This window comes from Camelus ferus, chromosome 18 (assembly GCF_009834535.1).
Source record: "Camelus ferus isolate YT-003-E chromosome 18, BCGSAC_Cfer_1.0, whole genome shotgun sequence".
Classification (NCBI taxonomy): Eukaryota; Metazoa; Chordata; class Mammalia; order Artiodactyla; family Camelidae; genus Camelus; species Camelus ferus.
This window is the reverse complement of record NC_045713.1, coordinates 28,706,853-28,728,749: the sequence shown is the minus strand read 5'-3', so window position 1 is coordinate 28,728,749 and position 21,897 is coordinate 28,706,853. Positions and strand designations below refer to the sequence as shown.

Below are 21,897 nucleotides of genomic sequence, written 5' to 3'. Positions count from 1 at the left end.
TTCTAGAACCCGTGGGAAGCAGAGGCAGCAATTCATTCTGCTGCAGGAAGAAAGAGAGAATCCTTCAAGGATGCTCTGCCTTTCAGCTGAGCCCGAAAGAGGAGATTTCTCTGCGGAAAGAGATGAAAGGGCTTTCAAAGTGAAAAAAGAGGCATGGGAAAGTGACTACGCATAAAACACAATCAATCAATAAAGCGAGATAGGTTGGGGCTGGGTTCTAGAAAATTTTGAAAGTCCTATGGAGATGTTTGGACCTTATTCTGTAAGCCTGTGCTGTCCAAAGGAACTTTCTAGAAGGATGGAAATGTTCTCTATCTGGGGTGTCCAATACGGTTGCCAGCAACCACACAAAGCTCCTGAAGAACACTTGAAATGTGACCGAGGAACTGAACTGTTAAACTATATTTAAGTAATTTAAATTTAAAACCTAATACACAATTCATTTATCAGAAAATCTTTATGTAAGTCTGGGATGCCGTGGGTAAATCAATCTACTTTTTCAACAGCCAATTTAAGGAACCCTGGATTGAGATCAAATGTTTTTGGTAAAATTTTAGCATGCAATTTGGGAGAGGATGTCAACGTGAAACACAGCCTGGATTTCAAAACGTTTTTAGAGCGTTCATGTGAAATACGTCGTGTGCAATTTTTTTATGCTGGCTGTATGTTGAAGCTATAATATTTTAGCTAGCTAGAGTTAAGTCAAATGTGTTGTTAAAGGTCATTTCATCTGTTTATTTTAACTTTCTATTTATTTTATTTTTTTTAACAGAACGCTTCACGCATTTGCATGTCATCCTTGCGCAGGGGCCGTGCTAATGTTCTCTGTGTCGTTTCAGTTACAGTGTATGTGCTGCCGAGGCGAGCACTCTTTCTACTTTTTAAAATGTGGCTACTAGACAATTTTAAGTTGCCTATGTGGCTCCCTTTCTGGTTCAGTGGGGCAGTGGGAGCCATGGAAGGTTATACAGAAGAGGAAAGGTCCAACCCTCGACAGGACAGATGAAGCAAGTCTGTAGGAGAAACAAGAGGCAAAGCCCAGAAGGCCCCTGTGCGTGGGTGGAGCAGGGGGGCTGCCGGTCTACAGGGCAGTCTACAGAGGGGGTTAACCAGGAGTGCAAAAGTGGGGTTAACAGGACCACACGACATCTTCGTGAAAACAGGTTCAGGTTTAAAAATGACAGTAACTATGAAAAGTGGTTAAGGTGTTCCGTCAAGTTCCTCTGACACACGGGAACAGAAACGCAGAAGGAGGAGGGAAGACGGGCCACAGACACCAGCCCCAGGACAACTCTACCAGGCTCAGTTCCCAGGTCGGCCGATGTCCCCTCCTAGCTGGCCCCAGGAGCCCCCCTCAGTCTGTGGACTGGGCTCGAGGAGACTTCATCTGGGGGAACACGGCCGCCTCGTGCCCCTGAGTAATTTACATCCGTGCTGAACGGCAAGAACTCACTGTCCCTTCCTGTCTCAGGAAAGGCAGACCCAGAGCTGCCTGCACGATTTATTATGAAAACTGAGTCATACAAAAAAACCACAAGGGCAGAAACCGCTGTGTGTCCAGAAAGCCTAAAATAGCACAGTTTGCCGTGGTTGCAAAGGGAGTGCTTTGGGTGGGGAAATAGAAGGTCTTGGGGTGCCCAAAATTCTGCAAATAGTTTGGGTCAAACCACTGGGAGGCCATGACTCAGAAGCAGAATTCCTCTCCTTCAAGACCATTGCCTCTCTCCTCCAAAAGGAAAGAAATGCAGCTAGAAATTGTGCTGCTGAGAGTGCATACCCAGGTGTTAGGAAGCTGGGGAGAGGAGGGGGGTGTTCCGTCCATGACATCTAAAGGAAGGAAGGGCCTGAGCTTCTGGTTCTGGAAATTAAACACCCGTCCCCCACCATTTTGTTGACCATCATCATCATTCTTGGGGTCACATCCTATTTTCTGGAACTTCAGGACACTGTCTCTTGGGAATATTGCTTTTGGATCAAACAGCCACATAAATACGCTTATAATTCCAAAAAGAATGAGAGCAACGGGTTAGAATGGTGAAAGGAAAGAGAAAAGAGAAAGAGAGAAAGAAAAGAAAGGAAGGAGGGAGGGACGGAAGAAAGGAAGGAATGAAGAAGGAAGGAAGGAAAAAGGGGGGAAAAAACCATAACCAGCTGCTTTGAAAGCTTTCTAAATAAATTCCACAGCCTGCCTTCCTCCAGGCCCCAGGCCAGGAAATGCCTCTTCAGTCTGTCCTGTTTCTTTATTTTCTCTCCTCGACTCCATCCCATTTCTTCTTAATTTGGTTTCCCTCAGGGGCAGGAGGCTCACGTAGCTACCCACTTAGCCACCCTTCCAGAAAGGATTTGTTCAACTGGCCTCTACCCACTCCTCCTCCACCCCCTCCTCACCCCCACAACGTGAAACTCTTCAGAGCAGCACACCTGCAGACACAGACACAAACGACATACGCATATGCAAAGACACACACATGCTCCACTGTCATCAGAGAACCAGTTATCATGCCAGAGCAGGCCAGGCCGCCTGTGCGCTGAGGCACTACCACAATTCCATCTAATACTTGCAACCCTTTTCCTGGGACAAACTGGAAACCACAGGAAAAACGTCTCTGAATTTAACAAAACAGCAAAGCCACAGTTCTGCCGCATAAAAAGCACAGCCTTGAGAATCCTTTGGTGGCCCTGGGTGGTTGGGGTGGAGATGCTGCCGCAGGGCCCAGGTTGCCGTGGTAACAGGGAAGCTTTGTGGGGGGAAGAAAGGAACAAACAAGGGGGTCTCCTCCTGCCTTCCCCAGTTGTTTAACTTTGTTATTAAGCTCCTGAGAGTGGCTTTTCTCAACTGTCCATTTAAAAGGACACACTGAAGGGGATTCTCTGCCTATCTTCTACCCGCGCCTGCGGAAATCAAGAAAATGCTAAGGGCTCGTTGTTTTCATCATCTCAGAATGACGCTTTTATGAGTTCCTTCCAAATTCAGAGAGGCATTCCAAACCCATTTTTTAAAATATGGAAAATGTGACCTGTGTAGTCCCACAAGGCCCTATATTCAGAAGGGCCCGTGATGGGGAGGGTGTAGCTCAGAGGCAGAGTGCATGCTTAGCGTGCACAAGGTCCTGGGTTCAATTCCCAGCACCTCGAGAAGACAAACAAACAAACATACAAAACAGAAGGGCCTGGGCTCAGTTGAATGCTGCCGCCATGGTGAATTCTGAATTCTTCTTGAACCAGAGGCCCTGCCTTTCCATGATGCCCTGGGGCCAAATGTTACATAGCCAAACACAGACCACTAGTTATAGAAAAGGAAAAGGCGGCATTTCTGATGCATGAAGAGATGCAATTTCTGATGTTGTAAGAAGCACTCGGCTTGGACCTGGAAACTGGCCCATGGGCAGCTGCATAATCCTGGTCCCCACTTTCTCATCCATAAATATGCCAACTGGAATTTTGGGGGTCCCTACCTGAAAACGTCCCTTGTTCCAAGTTTCAACAATTCGTTCGGTAAAAGATATTCTCTTAAATGGGCAGTGAGGGGTATTCAGATATTTATTCCTGAGCCTGAGAGTAGCTCATTCGTTGAACCCAGTATAGAACAGGATTTCCCAATCTTGTTTTCATTACAGCTGTCTCCCCAACTCCCCTGCCCCCACAGAAAAAAAAATGAAGTTATATTTAAATTCAATTAATTAATTTAAATGTAATTTAATTTTGACCTGATGAGAGAAATCAAATACTAAGAACTAAGATTTTGCCAGGCAGAGTTGAGTTTCGGAGGGCCACACACCACTGTAACATCTAAGACGTCTGTCTACCTCTCCCCTTCCCTAGGAACCGAGTTTCATTCCCTTGGGTCCTCAGAACCCACAGTCTGGAAAGAGGTATTTGGGTCCAGTGAATTTCCCAAATCACCAACATTAATTCATTTAGTATTTCTAAAATGTGTCTCCTCTTTTCTCGATGTCAAAAACACAATCATCTGAACACATTTTACCCTTCTACTGACCAAGTCCTGGGATCCCCTGTATCTCCATATTCTTTTCCAGGCATGCCCAGCCCTCTAATGACTTAATCTCATGAGTCACAATGGAAGGAGGTGGACAGGGTGAGGGTGATCGGCTCCGGGGACACTCCTTTCTGCTGTAAGGAGGCCAAACAGGGCTGGGCTGGTTGGTGTCCACTTCCTCCTGCACAGGTCACTCCTCTGGGTCTTGAATCTGCTGAGTCCTCACCACAAGAAGAAAGTGAAGGGTGCTCAGGGGTACCAGGTAACCAGGCTGTTTAAAGCTTATTTTGGCATCTTTGAGTCCAGAGGTTCTGGCCTGAGCAAAATCTACTACTCATTTTACAATCACTACTCCACACCCCATCCCAGATTGACAACTGCATTAAGATGTACCATAACGGGCTCTTACTTTACCGCAACAGGCCCTGTAATTCATGCCCTTACATGCGTTACCCCATGTAATTCCCACATCAGAGTCAGGAATTATTGTTATCATCCCCCCTGACTGACAAATGAAAAAACTGGGGCCCAGAGAGGCTGAGTCACTTGTCCAAAGTCACACAGGTGGAGTGGCAGGGCTGGGGTTTGAACCGACGCCCATCAGACTCCAGAGCTCTTTAGAATTCACCAAGCCACTTCCCATGCGGGGAGATCCCGACACAATCCGCAACCTCAGTGAAACGTGACAGGAAAATCAATTCTCAGTGGAAGCCACACATCTGAACCCCAGTGATGGGTCACCTCTTTCTCTCTGCCTCCCTAACACTCGTGAAGGCACATTTACACAGACTTTCACACCACACATCCAAGACAAGATTTTTAAAATACGTGCCTATCATAGATTCCAACTGATTTTATCACTAAGGACTTTGCAGTTCAAAACAGTCTGCTTCTTCAGAGAAGACCAGGGGGCCAGGATCTCAAAGATTAACCAAAGGTAGATAACCACAGAGCTCTTCCTGCTCAATCTGGGGACACGAACAACGAAGGGGAGACCTCAGAATTTCTGAGATGCCACCTTTATCCAACGAGGCATGTTTAAAGCCACAGGATGGGGCCGGGATATCTCAGCCAGCTAAGTCTCAGCGCAGCCCTGTCCTGACTTTTATGTAATATCGCTGTTGAAAGACAGGAGGAAAAAGCCCTCAAAATCCTGGAGAGAAGACACACCAACAAGCACAGCGATCTTCACGCCTCGAGCTCCTGAAACCTTGAGACACGGGAATAAACTCTGAGTCACGTTCAGCCACAGATTTATTTCTAAAAAGTTCCCTGAAACATCCCGGTGGAGCTGCTACTCCAGACACTCACATAAGCTGTGGGAGTCACCTTACTTGGTCTGTACCAGCACGGGAGTTCACGGGATGTCTTGGGGGGCCAAGCCTGGTGGCGTTTGCCTGAAATTCTAAATTCAGAGGCCAGGGTCTGACTTCCGGGAAGCCTAGAGATAGCGGGCTGACCAGCTGAGAAGGCGGTTCCAAGACATTGCCGGGATGACCCTCGAAAACATGATGCTAAGTGAGAGAAACTGGATGCAAAAGGCCACATGTTCTGTATCCATCCGTTTATACACAATGTCCAGGATAGGTAAATCCACAGAGACAGAAAGCCAGGTAGTGGTGGCCAGGTGGGGGGGCAGTGGGGGCTGGTGCTGGGAGGAAATGGGTACCGGGTTTCTTTTTGGTGATAAAAACGTTCCAGAATTAGACGGCGGTGATAGCTGCACAACACCATGAATGTATTACGTGCCACTAAACTGTACACTTTAAAATGGTGAATTTTATGTTTTGTGAACATTACCTTAATAGAAAGAAAAAAAAAGGAAAGAAAAAGTCAGTGCTAGAAATTTCTAGTCTCCACACCACAAACCAAGGTCTGCAATTCAAGTTTCAAAATCCACAACTGGTCTTAGTTCAACCCATCCAGGGGCCCCGCTTATCTAAAACTGAGACCACTGGGGTCTTTCTGATACCTCCCATGTGCACCCCGACTAAGGTGACCAAAAGTCCTGGGCTGCCCGATTTGGGGGGGGTCCCAGGACCCCACTCTGCCTCTCACTTCACCTCCCACCATGGCTGCAAATCTTTAATGTGTCTGCAGCTTTGTTGGATATCCCCAAAGCCGTGTGTATGTTCTTTCCTCTTTACCCATTTCCTTCCTTCCCTACCGATCTACAAACTCCTCTCACCTATCTTATCTCAGCTTACATGTCACCTCCTCCAAGAAGCGATCTCTGGCCTTCCCAGGGGAGAACTAATTCCTCCTGAAAACTTCCCTACACAGTGAAGAAATCAGGGGTGCAAAGTCTGAAGCCAGACTGCCTGTTTGGTTGCATCTAAGTACCCCGGGGAAGGACTCTGGTGCCTCGGTTTTCCCATCTGTGAAATGGGCACACTGGCAGTTTCTTCCTCAAAGGCTCTTGGTAGGATTACATGAATCCACTTGTGAAAAGAACAGAGCAATGAGGGACACGTAGGCCTTCAGCACGTGCTGGCTGTCATCAATACATGTCTCTCTGCTGTCCTTGTCACAGGGCACTTTTCTCGTCCATCTTCCTAATCAGTCTGTGCATCCTATAAAGGCAAGGATTGGTATTTCTTAAAATCTGCAATCCTTAGCACCTAGAACTCAGCTGAAAACATCACGGGTGTTTCTAAGGAACACCCACTGTCCCAGTTTGCCTAGGACAGAGGGGTTTCTCCGGATGTGGGATTTTTGGTACTTCAGCTGGGAAAGTCCCAGGCAAACCAGAACAAGTTGGTCACCCTGAGATTTCAGCAAATGTTTGGAGAAAATGATACCTATGCATGAAAAGGACACCAAGACCCATCTTGTGTGGCACCAAGATTGAGAAGCAGACGTCAACAGGCGGGTCTCACCCTAAGAGGCTCAACTTAAGAGTGTGACAAAAATGAAGTTTTCTTCAAGGAAGATGTTCCCAGTGACAGGCCTCAATAACAGATGGTCTCGTGCAGTTCAGCTCAAGGTGATGTGAGGATTTGGCCAAAGCATCACCAAATATGCCCCAGAGTTAGAATCACTTAATTGGGTCTGGAATCCTTCGCTTCCTCCAGGTTTCCTTGGGGGAGTGGTATTTCTCAATGGGACACCCTGGAATCTCTCTGCAGGAGATCAAGAAGTGGGTGGAAAGAACTTGAAAAGGGAACTGTGGAGGCGTGCAAACACGAACAAGATAAAATCAGAAAGAAAGGAAAAAAAAAAAAGCCACAACCTCCAAACCTCAAGATCAGTTCATTTTTATTCCTCGACGCAAACGTCTGAGGCTGCCGATGGTCTGCAGAAGGAGCCCTGGGTTTTTGCCAATATCGACTCCCAGTTCTGGTTGGAGTTTCAGAAGAGAGTGAGGAGAGGGGCGCTTCCTGCATCGCACCATCCATTCTAGATCTGGACTCGTGAGCAGGCACCTCAGTGCCACCCCCTCAAACTCAGTACCACCTGTCAGTCCATGTTCGCCACCGGGTCCCTGGCGTGGCTCCAAAGCCACCTGTAACACGTGGATGGTGTCATCCATTCTCCAGAAACAACACTGACTTGTTTCATGGATGTCAAAAAAAATTCAGAGGCTCTAACGAGCTGGTACCATAAGATGCCACAAATGTCAGCAACTGCTGCTGACATGTGAACAGGAAAGGGGGACCGAGTTCACGCCTTTGCGGCCACCTCCACCTTCAGTGCTTGTTCATAATAAGCAGGGACGGAAAGGGTACTCTTGACAGATGAGGGGCAAAGGAGTCTCGAGGGACTTTTCCTTCCCTCCCCCATCCCTTTCTGGTGACATGACCAACAGGCAGGCAGGGTCCAAAAGCAGAGGACAGAGAGGTAAATCCACACACTGAGAATCCTGACACTTGAACGATGGTACAAGACACACGGGCTTCACAGCCGACTCCATCAGGCACTGACGGGGTCGGGGAAGTGAGGCCATGGCCACTGAGCTCAGAGACATTACAGGTGGGACGTCCCTGCCTGGTGCCCAAGATACCATCACACCTGCAGTTTTCAGAAACACCTGCGTGTCCCCGGTCATTTACAAGCGTGGGAGGGCACCACCCATCTCACAAGGTCAGTAAGAATGGCGTGGACCTTGGCCTGCTGAATGCCCAACCGTGATTTGGAAAAAAGTGAAGACAGGGAAGAATGTGAGGGCATGGGGCATGGAGAGGGGAACAAAAAGGGCCAAAAGAAAATTGACGATAGAATTTTAAGGCAGATTGGATGTTTAAATGCAGAAACTCTCAGACCAAACGTCCTTTGTTCAAATTCCAACTCTGCCACCTCTAGGCTGTGTGAACTCGGGAGGGTTGCTCCATTTCTCTGTGCCTCGGTTTCCTCATCTGGAAAATGGGCTAATCATCCCTACACCTCACAGGGCTGCAAGTGGACACGCCCAGAACACTGGGCATGTGGGTCACTAGGAAAACATTAGTCCTCATTACCTACAGGGAAGCAAAGTGCAGCGAGGGGGTCAGTTGCCCACATGGACACAGAGGAGGCAGGAAGACCCAAGCACAGATCCCAGCAACCACCTGCTCCCATTCTGGGGCCACTAACCTCATGCTTTTACATGCTGGCCTAAATCCTGTACAGTCTGACCCTCCCACCCTTACTCACAGTGCGGTAGACAGAATAACGCCCCCTAAAGTTATCCACACCCTAATCCCCAGAACACGTTGCCTTAAATGGCAAAAGGGACTTTGCAGCTTTGATGAGGTTAAGGCCCTTGAGATGAGATGGTCTAGGTGGGTCTAATGTAACCACCAGGGTCCTTCTAGGAGGGAGGCAGCGAGGGCCTGAAAGAGAAGATGCCCTCTTAGCTTTGAAACTGGAAGAAAGAGTCATGAGCCAAAAAAGCAGGTGGAGGGTGAGGGGTACAGCTCAGCTCGTGGAGCGCGTGCTGAGCATGCATGAGGTACTTGGTTCAATTCCCAGCACCTCCATTTGAAAAAGAAAAAGAAAAAAAGAAAGAAACGCAGGCGGCCGCTAGAAGCTGGAAAAGGCCAGGAAATGGATATCCCCTGAGAGCCTCCAGAAGCACCTTGAGTTTCACCCACTGACACCCATCTTGGCCCTCAGACCTCCAGACTGACCAATAGAATCTGTTACTCCAACCACAAGGCTTGTCATTTGTTACAGCAGCCACAGCAAACGAACCTGCCTGCCTCATAGCTGGGCCACCCAACCCCCGCCAGCCCTGCGGACTCTCCAGGGAGCTCTCCCCCTCCAGCACTGGGTGCCCCAGTCCTGGGGCCTGGGCCCCTCAACCTCCCACCCTAGCCCCCTGGCATCTGTCCACCCGCCCTCAGCTCAGAAGCAGCCCCTCTCCAGTTCAAACTTCACTTTAAGCCGCCCAGAGTGTGGCCATACCACCACACCCTGTCCCCTCCGTCCCAGGGGATTCTGCTCCAACAACGCCCCCTCCTGCCAGCCCCGCCCTCTCAGCTGGCTCCTTTCCTGATCTCTAAGCTGGTTCAAATCTTTCCTTATGAAAAGGTAAAAACAACCCTCCCTTCTCCCTCAGCCTGGGTCCTCAGCCCCTCTGGCTCACTGCTTCTCTTCCACGTCCATGGATTCACCCCCGCCAACCACTGGTCTCCTTCCTCCCTCAGCACTGACCCCTCCAAGCCCACTTTCTGTTTCCTGTCCTCTGGAAGGACTCCCTCACTGGCCCGGCCCTGCACCTCCATCCCCTTCACATGTACCTTCCACAGCAGGTCCCCGGGCACTCGGGGGTCTGCACACATCTATGGTCCCCTCACTCTGGAACCCCACACCTATCAGGCTGACCGCGGACCACCCCCGACAACTCCCCTCGGTCTGCACATACAACAAGATGCTCACCTCTCTCCAAAGCAGGGAGACGCAGTTAAAACAACTCAGACACAGACAGTCAATCTTAACGTCATCAGTGAAAAATCATGCGGACATCACATACCTGCTGATGTGAGGGAGTGGGCTTCCTCCCCACAGACCCTGGCCCCAGGCTCACCCCAAGAAAACCGCAGGCAAACCCAAACTTGGAGACGTTCTACAAGGCCAGAACCCCTCGAAACAGCCAAGATCATGGAAAGAAGGAAAGTCAAAGAAACTGTCACAGACGAAAGAAGAATGACACGTGACAACTGAACACAAGGTAGGATCCTGGATTGGACCCTGGAACAGAATCCAGTGGATAAACTGGTGACATTCAAATAAAGTCTGGAGTTTGGTTAACGGTAAGGTACCAATGTCAGTTTCTTAGTTGTGGCAAATACACCCGGATGATGTAAGACGCTAACAAAAGGGGAGGCTGTATGGAGTATACGGGACTTCTGCGCTAACTCTGCAACCTTTCTGTAAATCTGAAACTATTCCAAACTGAAAGGTTTGTGTTTTTTAAAAAAACCCATCACTGATATCAAGATCTTTTCCACCCGTCATTAGATTTGCCATTTTCACCCCGGCAAAGAGCAAAATGTTTGGTTGTACGCAGAGCTGGCCTGGGTGTGGAGGAACAGGCCTCTCCTGCAGGACTGGTGGGAAGGTACACAGAGGCTCACACAATACAAGTCTTCCAAAATTCAACACGCATGAGTCCTCTGACCCAGCAATTCGTCCTCTAGGAGTCTGTATCAGAGACGGCCCCCACACAGGGGTACTCACCTCAGCGTTGCTAGAAGCCACCTAACTGTCCATCAGCAGAGGACTGGGCAGACCAGTTTTGGCCCACCCGCGTAAGGGAATGGCATGCAGCCATCAAGACAGAACAGGGAACTTTCCGTGCAGAAATGCAGTTATCTCCGAGATACATCATTGCATGAAAAAAGCCCAAATGGTGTTCACTGTAGGCCATCATTTGTGTGTAAGGAAGGAGATACATACTTCCTTATAAAATATGCATAAAATGTCTCCAAACAGATACACAGGAAACTGATAACAGTGGCTGACTGTGAGCAGAGAAGGGAGGTGCACCGGGGGATGCAGCCAGACCAAAACTTTCCACCCTTAAACCCTAGTTGATCTTTCACATGTTGAGCCATAGCAATATTACATAATCAAAAAAGTAAGGAAAAAATTAACAAATACAAAATATTTTAAATTATAACTTAATAAATGTATGGTTTATAATTATGAAATTTATAATTTATAAAATTAAATTTTTAAGTCAATCATTTGATTTTTAAAATTTTATTCTTTAATTTTTTAATCAAGTATAGTTAAGTTTACAATGTTGTGTCAATTTCTGGTGTACAGCATGATGTTTCTGTCATGCGTGTACATACATATATTCATTTCCATATTCTTTTTCACTGTAGGTTACTACAAGATGTTGAATATAGTTCCCCATGCTATACAGTAGAAACTTGTTTACCTGTTTAATACATAGTAGTTAGTGTCTGCAAATTTTTTAATTAAGTGAAATTTAAAATAAAATATATTAGGGGGTAAGGGGCATAGCTCAGTGGTAGAGCGCGCACTTAATGTGCATGAAGTCCTGGGTTCCATCCCCAGTGCTTCTGTTAAGGGAAAAAAATTAAAACAAAAATAAAATAAAGGGGGGAGGGTATAGCTTAGTGGTAGAGTGCATGCCTAGCGTGCATGAGGTCCTGGGTTTAATCCCCAGTACCTCCATTAAAACAAACAAACAAACAAATAAACCTAGCTACCTACCCCCCAAAATAAACTAGTTAACAATAAAAATAAAATATAAAAACTAAAATTAAAAAGATACATTAAATCTTTTTTTAATGGGGGAAAAAAAAAGAGCCTGTTCTGCAAACCCATATTTGCCCTCCCCAGGCTGGCCTCTGGTCTCCTCCCACTTCTGGGTGAGGTGACGTCATCACAGCCCTCTGTCCCATCAACTGTGTCTCACGTCCCTGCCCAGCACCTGGCCCTCCGTCCCGCCCTGAGGGTTTGCAGATGGATTCAACTACTGATTATTTCTCTTTGGTGAGATGTGCCCTTCACTGGTCCCGCTGTAACATCCCCAAGCCTGTACTAACAGCATCCTATTTGCCAAAATAAAATTATTCTCTTTTGCATGATGGTCCACTTTTCATGTGGGAGGTTCTGAAGGCTGATGGCAGATGTAGGATGGAGGTGGCATCGAACCTCCCTCTCCAGCTGTAAGGAACCCATTTGGGAAGGCAAAGTTCATCAACATGGGGATATGTGGGAGCAAACACAAAGGGGGACCTGAGCCCAGATTCTAAGGCAAGTGGAGGCCTTAGGGCAAGTGAGGGACACAGGCAAGGGCAGAACAGGAGGTAGGTGAACAACGTGGCAGAGATGCAGAGGCAGGCACACCTGTGTGGGGTGGGGGGGTGAGCGGCGGTTGGCCAGGAGGGTGGGGTCAGGTTACCGGAGCTTTCACACCGTCAAGTCTGGACCTTTCAGGGAGGGCCCTCCCCCCCACCCCCCGCCACAGGTTCTGTTTCATTAACCAGCAGCCCAAGAGTGACGTGAAAAACCCCCAAAGTTTTCAACTCCTGCCAAGGACAATTCCGATTCTAAAAATAAGCCTCAAAACCTTACCAGGAGAAACCAACCACGGCAGAAGCCACCCAACAACTCCCCGTCAGTATAAACACACATCAAAGGCCCGACGGCCCAGAGCCAAGCGTTCCTCTTCCCAAATCAAGTCGAAACACAGCGAAAACACAAGTCTCATAACTTCTGGTGTTGCTTCATTCTGACCCATGCCCTTTTTCAATATCCCTCCCCCAAAAGTCTCTTATTAATCATTTTCTAAAATGATCCCATATTTCTCTCTGCCTTCTTAAAGTGTGCAAAAAAAAAAAAATAAACAAGAAAATGCATGCGTCGGCATCTTCTGGTTCTGTGATGCCCCAGGCTGCCGGCAGCCCCCATCCCACCCCTCCCTTTGCTGCTTCAAAGCTTCCGAGGACCAGGAAACCAGAACCCAGCGTGTAAGAACTCTGTAAAGTCAGAGTTACTAGTTTCCTTGGGTGCCTCCCATAAGGAAAGTAAACAAGCCCTGGCATTTGTCTTGGTTATAAATGTGTGTGTTATTTGAGAGTCTCATATTTGCTTAATTCCTCAATTCTGGCTGTATTCCAGGTAACCAAGGGTACTGTAACTGTCATGCTTTTGAAAAATCAGAGAACCCTCTCGTCTTTAGCAAGACTTAAGGTGAGAACAGAGTGGTAAACGTTTACCCACTGCAGTCTTGTCAGGCTGGCCCGCCTGCCTGGCCTATCCCACACACTCCCAGCCCTCGATGACATACGCCTTCCTCCTGCATCCTAATTGCTTCCTGTCTGCAAATTAGATACTGTTTCCCTAACTGGACCGGATTATACCCCTCCAGGGGAAGGGCTGTGTTCCACGTTTCTCTGGATTCCCCACAGAGCTTTGGGAAAGCAGCGCAGACTACCTCCTTGCAGAGCTGGGATTTCACGGGGATACAGAGCACAGGCAGCCAATGTACGACGGGGTCTACAATGCAGGATCTTTAGAGAAGAGCTGCCTCAAAGCAAGCCAGCTCTCTGTTTCTGACCCCAGCCCTACCGGGACAGCCAAGGCTGAGCCCCAGGAGCTGGGCAGTGCCCAAGAGCGCCACGATCCTTCTGCACCCCTCTCTGAGCCGCCAGGCCCTGCCTTCTCAGATCCCCCTCTCCCTTCCTGACGCCTCACAACAGGCCGGTTCTCGGGGCCTGAGCCTGGGCACCTGGGACTGCTTCTTCCCGTGGGGCTGTCTGGGTCTCACTCCTGACCCTGGTTGTGGGGCCCTGCTAGACACTGTGCCCAGTGGCTGTCAGGTGTGTCCGGGGTTGGGGGCTGTCCTGGCTGCCTGTTCTCTGCAGGACTCCAAGCCCCACCAGCCCACCCCCCGCACATCAGCCACTCTGTTTCTCATAAATGGCAAGCCTTCTCGCCTCTGATGATGGACTCAATAAAAAGCACTGGACGAAAAAAAAAAAGTATTTTGGGACAGTGGTTTTCTTTCTTCCAGTTTGAGATATAACTGACTTACAGCACTGTGTAAGTTTTTAAGGTGTACACAGTGGAAGAATTTGACTCACATCCATCATGGAGTGATTACCACAACAGGTTTAGTGAACAGCCACCCTCTCACGGATACAGCATTAAAGAAATAGAAATAAAATTCTTCTCCCTGCAGTGAGAACTCTTAGGATGACTCTCTTAATAACTTCTATTTATAACGTACAGCAGTGTTATCTTTGTCATGTTGTAGTTTACATCCCCACTACTTATTAATTTATATTTTATATTTATATTAATTTATAACTGGAGATGGAGACGTGTGTATTTTTTAAATAAAGAAGAAAAGATAGACAACATTGTAAAATGACTATAACTCAATAAAAAAAAATGTTAAAAAAAAAGAAGAAAAGACAGGTCTTCCTTACAGAAGAATTCCAAATATGTGTAGAAGCCCCTACCTCTAGGAGGCAAAGCTTGATCCCTCCCCTCCCTCTCTTGGGCGTGGGCTGGATTTAGTATCCTGCTTCTAAATAGTCTAGGAAAAGAGAAAAAGAGTCACTACAACAGAGAAACCTGGCAAACACCACCTAACCTAGAGATGACGGTTAACATTACTAGCGATGATGTCACGCGAGTATCACGCACCCCCCCCCGATGTGATGTGAAAGGCACTTCATCTCTGTGGCATTCCTCCCCAAAATCCATAACCCCACTGGAATCATGAGAAAAACATCATACAGATCCAATGTGAGGGAAATTCTAGCAAGTCTCTGCCCAGGACTCTCCGGAAACAGTCATGAAAAACAAGGAGAGAATGAGAAACTGGAGGAGACCAGAGGAGACTGGGAGATGGGGCGATTAAATTCCTGGGTGAGACCTTGGAACAGAAAAAGGGACATCAGCGAAAACACTGAACTCCAGATAAAGTCCTAGAGTGTGGTTAATCGCGAGGCACCCATGTCAGTTTCCTAGTTGGACAAATGTACTGTGGGGATGACGTAAAGTATTGATGTGGGGCGGGGGTGCTGGGTGAAAGGTAAATGGGAACTCTGTACTAACTGCTACTTCCTGCAAGTCTAAAATTAAACTATAAGATGAACTGGAGCAGGCAAGCCTCACCCAAAAGCATTCGAGTTCATAAATTTCTTAAAGGTTTATTACTTTTTCTAAGAATTTTTTTTTTCTAAAGTGTATTCTGGTTAAGTGGGAAAGATTAAGTGGAGGCAGAGGTGATGATCAGGGTTTCTGTTATTTATCATTAAGGATGAATGAATGGATTGATGGATGGATGGACAGATACACTGACTGGCTGGCTGATTGATTGACTGATAGATATCCCCAAATTTAAGCAAATAGGCCTCAAAGTTTAATGAAATCTTCAAACCTCCTCTCAACTAAATGCACATTAATGCCCTGCCACAAATCGGTATCCCCTCCCTTAAGATATAGATTTCAAAACTCTCACAAAGCGGTTTTAACCCTAAATAGGTGATAAAAATACATCTTCCTGCTGGGTACAGAACAGTTTTCTAGATCAACACACAAAGGGGCAAGGCCTTCAGAGAGAAGATAAAGCAGCTTTTTCACCACCAACTTAATCCTCTAAAATCAGTTCTTTCAGGAAGGGAAAAAAAAAAAGAATAGTCAATTCCACTCCCCACCCCCCACCATCCGGCCCCAGCAAAGAATCCCGCTCTGAGAATATGTGCATCACAGAAATGACCCCAGGAAAAAAGGCATTCCTTCTGCAAAAGGACACACATGCAAATATCAGGTCTCCTAAGAAAATAGCCAAGTCTGTACACAAGGTGGAGAACCAGCTGGGGAGGCCAAATTGATCTTGTCTTTTATGGTCTCTGGAGAAAAATTTTCTTTACGATAATGTGAACGTAAGTGAAAATTGTTACAAAAACCCTCAGGAACTCTCTGACTTCCACATTTATTAAATCAAGTATTGCTCAAAATTCTTAAACAAAGGGCCACTGGCATTAATCTTTAAAATACAAAGATTCGTGATGGGGGGGTATAGCTCAGTGGTGGAGTGTGTGCTTAGTATGCACAAGGTCCTGGGTTCAATTCCTGGTACCGCTGTTAAAAAAAATAAATAAATAAGAACCTAATTACCTCCCCCTCAATAAATAATGAAAGTAAATTAAAATGTGGTATTACTTTTAAAAATACAGATTCTGCAATGCTATTTGTTGTAATGGAATCTAACCTGTAAATGGCACCAGAAAATGTCCCAGAAGAATGGTATTTCTTACACTCTACATTAATAAGAAGGAAGAATTTAAAGAAAAGGGGAAATTGGGATCCCCAATCCTCTTTGGAAAAGGAGATGAGAAATTACACTCTGGTTCTTAGGCTAATGGACCCCAGATAAGTTCAGATTCGGTGTACCTCATTTAAAAATACAGAAGCCCACAGTGAAAGGTTTCAGAGAAATGTTTTCAAATTCCATCTTCTGAATTCAGCCTGTTTCTGTAGCGTGATATGTTCCACAAGTCAAAGATACAGTTACTACAGTCTGAGAACCAGGTTCAAATATGGCCTATCTACAAATTACAGTGATTTGTGGAATGGAAAATGCTTTCACTGGGGAGCTGGGCTGCTCCCCCAGAATCAGAGAGGGCAATTTTCCCCTGGATGCTTGGTGAAACCACATCCCCAGTTTCCAAACGAATGAGTTTTTGATGAAACAGCACAATGAGAACATTAATAGCATTGCATCAAGAGACTGAGTTATATGTACCCTGATTATAACTTCATTTAAAAAAAAAAAGAAAAGAAAAAAGAAAAAAAAAAAAAAAAAAAAAAAAACCCAGGCATCAGGACACAAGATGAAGCTGCCAAATAAGGAAAATTGATGGCAGCTGTTTCGTTCACAGGGTGAGATTATCCCTGATATTCTTTATCTTCCATGCTCTCAGTTAATACTGCTATATTTTACGTAACTTTTAAAAATTCAATGCATCCTCTATGAATAACCTTCCTGGACTCAAGGCGAAGGCAAGTCAATGCTAAGCTCTTAAATTTACCCCAGGAACGCTATCACTTTTAAAACTCGATGAACAAAGTAGCTTAAACTCTCCATCTGTATTTTCTCTTAAGTTAACACCCCAAAAGAAGAAAGTGCCTCTGGCTTTAAGGATCCTGGTGAATTAACTTCCTACCTACTAGAGGTGAACAGGGAATTATCACACAGACACCCTTAATATTTCCTTTCTTCTGTCCATGCCTTACACTCTACGAAATTACACACAGTTCTTCTTACTGATATACCTGTAGCCAAGGGGCAACTCTATTAGCTACAAAAGTGTTACCTGACTGCCCAGAGTGCCAATGCAGGTTCAGACAATAAGACGAAATTGTGAGGACCCAGGAAAGTACCATAGAGCTCAAACGTTAAGATAACACCAGTGAAGTTCGGAACAGGCCACAGGCAGCCAAATGGGCGCCAAAGACATCGTAAAAATGTCCGTACAGAAGAAAGGTAGGGTTAAGGAGGCCTATTTGCATGATGAGATGGACCACCTCGCCTTCTGGGCTATTTTCATTACAGTAAAAGCACAGACAAATAGAAGACCGCTGCAGTGCCAAGACTCTAGGACTTCCTGGATCTCATTTTCCCACCGTCACTGTAGCTGGGGTGGATTCATCTTCAGTGGGAGAAGTTTAAGTCCCTGATGTGCATCAGCCCATTCTGAGCGTGGCACCTTCGCTCGTGGGGATGGTTAATGGCAACAAAGCAGGCACTTTCTTCTTGAAAATGAACTTGGGCTGGAAATTCCTACCAGCTCCTTGGATCTCAGTGGTTCCCCTTTTACTGTCCTCAACCCTGGGCTAGTCTGTGCCTCCTCCGAAGCTTTGCTGAGCTCTTCTGCTCATTGGAAGTGTTGCCCACCCAGTCCTCATGTCCTGGCTCCTACATGTTCTAAGGCCTCTGCTTTTCTATTGAACTTTCCTTAACGAAAGTTCCTGGCCCTCGGCTCACACCTCCCTCCTCTCCACTTCTTTCAATCCTTCCAGAGTCACAAGGGCATTGGTGAGCACTGGCTTTTCACCTGTGTGTGTTTCCATTTTCCACTCACAGCATAAACCTCTCAGGACCAGGAACCATTTCTTCTGTGTCCTTTTTAAAGGGTAGGGTAGGGGGGAGGGTACAGGTCAGTAATAGAACACATGCTTAGCATGCAGGAGGTCCTGGGTTCAAGCCCCAGTACATCCATTTTAAAAAGTAAATAAATAAACCTAATTACCTCCTCCCCTCCCCCCACAAAAAATTTAAAAAAATAAAAATTAAAGCCAAAGGTAGCACTTTCTTTTCCTGCAGCCATCCAGTAAGAGCAACTGAAGGCACAGAGGGAAGTTTACTGGCCAAAGATAGTGAATGACTTCAATTTATTATTTTAGAGGCTTAAGAAATCGATCCTCCATCTCAGCTCAATCACCAAAACACTTAATCCATGAAAACATTACAACAAGGACATTTTTACAAATGTGAATAAGAGCATCTATTATTCATGCCTTAAAGTAACAGGAAAGGGGGAAGATGGGCCTCTCCCACTCTCCCATCGTAAATCTACAATAAATGTTTCTTACAGAGGCTGGTGCACACTGAAATCCCAGAGCAAGGACAGGCTGAGAGGTAGGCCAAGTGCAGCATGGGTGTTATTCTATGCCAGGTGGAGCAAGTCACCTGCTCTCTGGAGTCTGAGCCAACTATGATAAAACCAAACATGCTGGTAGAGTCCCAGATACTAGCTCATGCCTTTACCCAGCATCCAGGTTACTCCTATTTTCAGAGCCACCCAGAGAAGGCTAGGGGTGGGGGCAGGAAGGTAAGGGAGGCAGTCAAGCACACACTAATGCAAACCACGTCTTTCCTAAAAGGGCCCCAGGGGAACCTCAGGACCAACCTGCGTACCAGACAGCCCCTGAACCAGCACCAGGTCACCAGGCCAAAGGAAGGGATTTATCCCCCTTGGGAAGATGGACAGGAGAGTCTACTCTGATAGGTTAAGATGGAAGGCCCTGTGGCTTCCAGAAACTGGATTTCCCAGACACTGAAGCTCAATCCAACAGGCAATGACATCAGCCCAGCTGATGTCCCTGGAATGCATGGCCCTTGCAGAATACACCCATTTCCCCATCATCTCCTCTCCCTGACCCTGACCAAGGGTTTCTGGCCCAACACCGACACTGACACTTAGATCCACAGTGACCGGGAAAGCTGAGGGGAAGAGGCCAACCTGCCCAGCTTGGCAGGGAGGGGCGATGTCCACCTCTGCCCCAGGTTTCCTGGCCTGTGCCACTGGCATCCATCCTGCCCAGGCAGTGCAGGGGGTCCAAGCCCACCTTTGCGCTCACAGAGCGTGAGTCTTACCTCTACCCCTCGGGGGGTGGGGAGTTGCCAGGGCCCCGGCTTCCTTCGCTCTATGTCCTGCATTTTCACCTCTCGGGGGCTCCCTAAGCCCTCGGGTGTCCACACAGACACCCGCTGAGAGTGGTCCGGGATCCTGCGTAGAACCCTCAGAGGCAGGAGGAAAACACAGAGGCCGTGGCCCCTAGTCGAATTTCTGGGACCAGCGTCCGGAAATACGTTGGGCTTTTTTGTTTGGTTGGTTTGGTTTCGGAATCCCCGGGTGATGATCCTGGAAATCTCAACTTTGAGATCGTAACCACTAGAACGAGTCGCGACTTTCCTGAAAAGCCTCGAGGAGTCCTCTCCGGGGAAGGGGCCCCGCGAGCAGAAAGGGGCGCGCTTTCAGGCTGGGGTTGGGAGGATCGGCCCACTTGGGGGAGCAGGAACGGAACCCAGCCTGTCTCACGGCGAGAACAAGCGCCGTAAGGCTGGAAACACGGTCTCGCTGGCCCCGCACAGAAGATTGCGGCGGGACCCCGACGCCCTCTGGCACCCCCGCTTCGACCCCCGAGACCCGCCGGGGTTCCCGGCCGCCACGACTCTCGCGGAGCCCGGAGCAGGTGTTTCAGCCTTACGGACCCCGCTCCCCACCGCCGGGCCTGGGCGCCCCTCATCCTCGCCCCGGCCGCTGCGCCCCTTATCCGCGCCCCCCACCCGCGCGCCAGCCGGCAGCCCGCGCCGCACTCACCGCCGCCCTCGCCGCCAGTCGAGCCGGGAGGTCTGAGCTGGCCGCGCAGGCGGGCGGGCGGGCTGGCGGGCAGCGGGGAGGAGCGCCCGGCCGCGGGGGCGGGGGCTCGGCCCGCCGGGGCGGGGCTCTGCGGCTCAGGCTTCCGGCTTCTCCCCGCCTCCGCGGCGGCGGGGACCCGCGCCCTGCCACCCGCTGGGGTCGTCGCCCTCGCCCTGAGACCTAGCCAGAGACCTGCGACTCTCCGTCTTCTGCCCTACTCCTCCGTCCCTCCGATCTCCCAGTGTCTTCAGAATACCCGAGATTACACCCCAGATCTCTCTCAGTCCCTCGGACCCCCAGTTTCAGCTGAGGCTCCTCGCGCTGACCTCGGAGCCCCCCTACTTGCCACATCCTTCTGTCTCCCTCTTCGGATTCTGCCCCTGCACTTCGATCCCCGCCCTATGCCCGGCCGTCCCTGAACCTCCCCTCCTGATTTCCAGCCCCTGCTCTCCCCAACTCCCCTGAGTCCCCCATCTCTGGCATTCCTTCTCCTTCCCGACCCTGGGACAACTAGGACCACCACCCTCGAATCGCACATCCTGCGCAGAGGGATCTGGCGCTACTTACCCTGTGGAGGGCCGCCCTTCTCCCCCTGTAACTCAATTCTGTACATTCAGACGCATCCAGGCAGCCAAAAGATACAATGTGTGCAAGAGTTTGGGCAAGTTACCCACTCTCTGTGGGCCTCAGTTTCCCGTCTGGAAAATAGGCATAACAGTGCCTATCTCATAAGATCTACAGAGAATTAGCAGAGCTAATGCAGGCAAAGGGTTTAGCACAGATTGTGTTACATACAACCTATCTGCTGTTTTACTAATTTGTATGCCCCCAGGGTGGCCTGCGGTTCCTAGGTGTTCTTACTGCATCACCGAAAGCTCTGGAAATCAGTAACTACTGTTTCAACACCCATCAACCCTCTGCCCCTAAATAAGTGCTGCCTGCCTGTCTGATAAGAGTCCCCCTCTGTCTGCTAAGTAGTAACAGCAGCCCTGATCCAGCTGGACCCTCTGGGAAGTCATTACAGGGCACTGATGAGCTGACGTGGCTTTGGGAGTACAGAGTCCCGGAAAATGGGCTGAGCACTGATGTAGCTATCCAGAAAAATGTCACCTGGGTGGAGAGCCTAAGACCCCGCCCCCCTTGTGGAGTCATAGACCTGGATCCCAGAACTCCTCTGGCGGTGTAATCTGCCTCCCCCCACCCACCCCTCCTTTACACTGAGACCCAGACTGAGAGGTCCCACAGCAAACTGTCCCCTTCTTCCCTGCCCAAAGCTCTCACCACCTTTCACCACGCGGACCCAGCTACCAACAGCAGTGGAGGTATTACTCAATTAAAGGAGATTTCCAAGTCCTTGCCAGCATGAGATCTTGCCAGGCAGATATTCTTAACGAGGCCACTCTTCTTTTGTTTTAAAACAATGGCGAAAGCTGGATTATGCTCAGCCTCTACTGTTCTGCAGCCTCAAAGTGGGCGATGTCCTGATGTCCTGACATTAATCCAGAGTCTCACAGACCATCGATAGCAAGACACGAGCCCTACAGAAAAACTGTCAGAGCAAATGTTCAAGAACCAGCCCTGTGTAAATGCTTGCCTGCCTGCCTGCCTGCCTGCCTGCCTTCCTCCCTCTCCCTCACCCCCTTCTTTCCTTCTTCCTTTTATTGAGGGAAAAGCAATCATACACACCTGAATTTCCTTCTGTTTTTGTTATCCCATCTTCATTCATTTTTCTCCCCCAACTGCCGAGCCACAGCACGGGCTGGCTTTGTTTTTCCATCT

At 48.3% G+C, this 21,897-nt stretch overlaps 1 protein-coding gene and 1 non-coding gene across 4 annotated transcripts in view; both read right to left on the bottom strand.

The window, feature by feature from the left end:
- Nucleotides 1-20,221, bottom strand: part of LITAF (lipopolysaccharide induced TNF factor) — a 28,501-nt gene extending 8,280 nt beyond the window's left edge. The window contains exon 1 of one of the 3 annotated variants that reach the window (XM_032460784.1): nt 20,080-20,221. Coding sequence is in view for 1 of the 3 variants with exons in the window: in XM_032460783.1 (XP_032316674.1) it covers nt 19,353-19,415 (63 nt within the window). In the remaining 2 variants the exon portion in view is untranslated. Of the gene's footprint in view, nt 1-14,424; nt 14,446-19,352; nt 19,483-20,079 lie in introns of those variants that run through there. The other 2 variants (XM_032460783.1, XM_032460785.1) reach the window with 2 other exon arrangements.
- On the bottom strand, nt 768-869 carry LOC116657683. Its single transcript, XR_004312879.1, has one exon. It is a non-coding gene; the product is annotated as a U6 spliceosomal RNA (small nuclear RNA).
- Nucleotides 20,222-21,897: the final 1,676 nt, after the last annotated feature.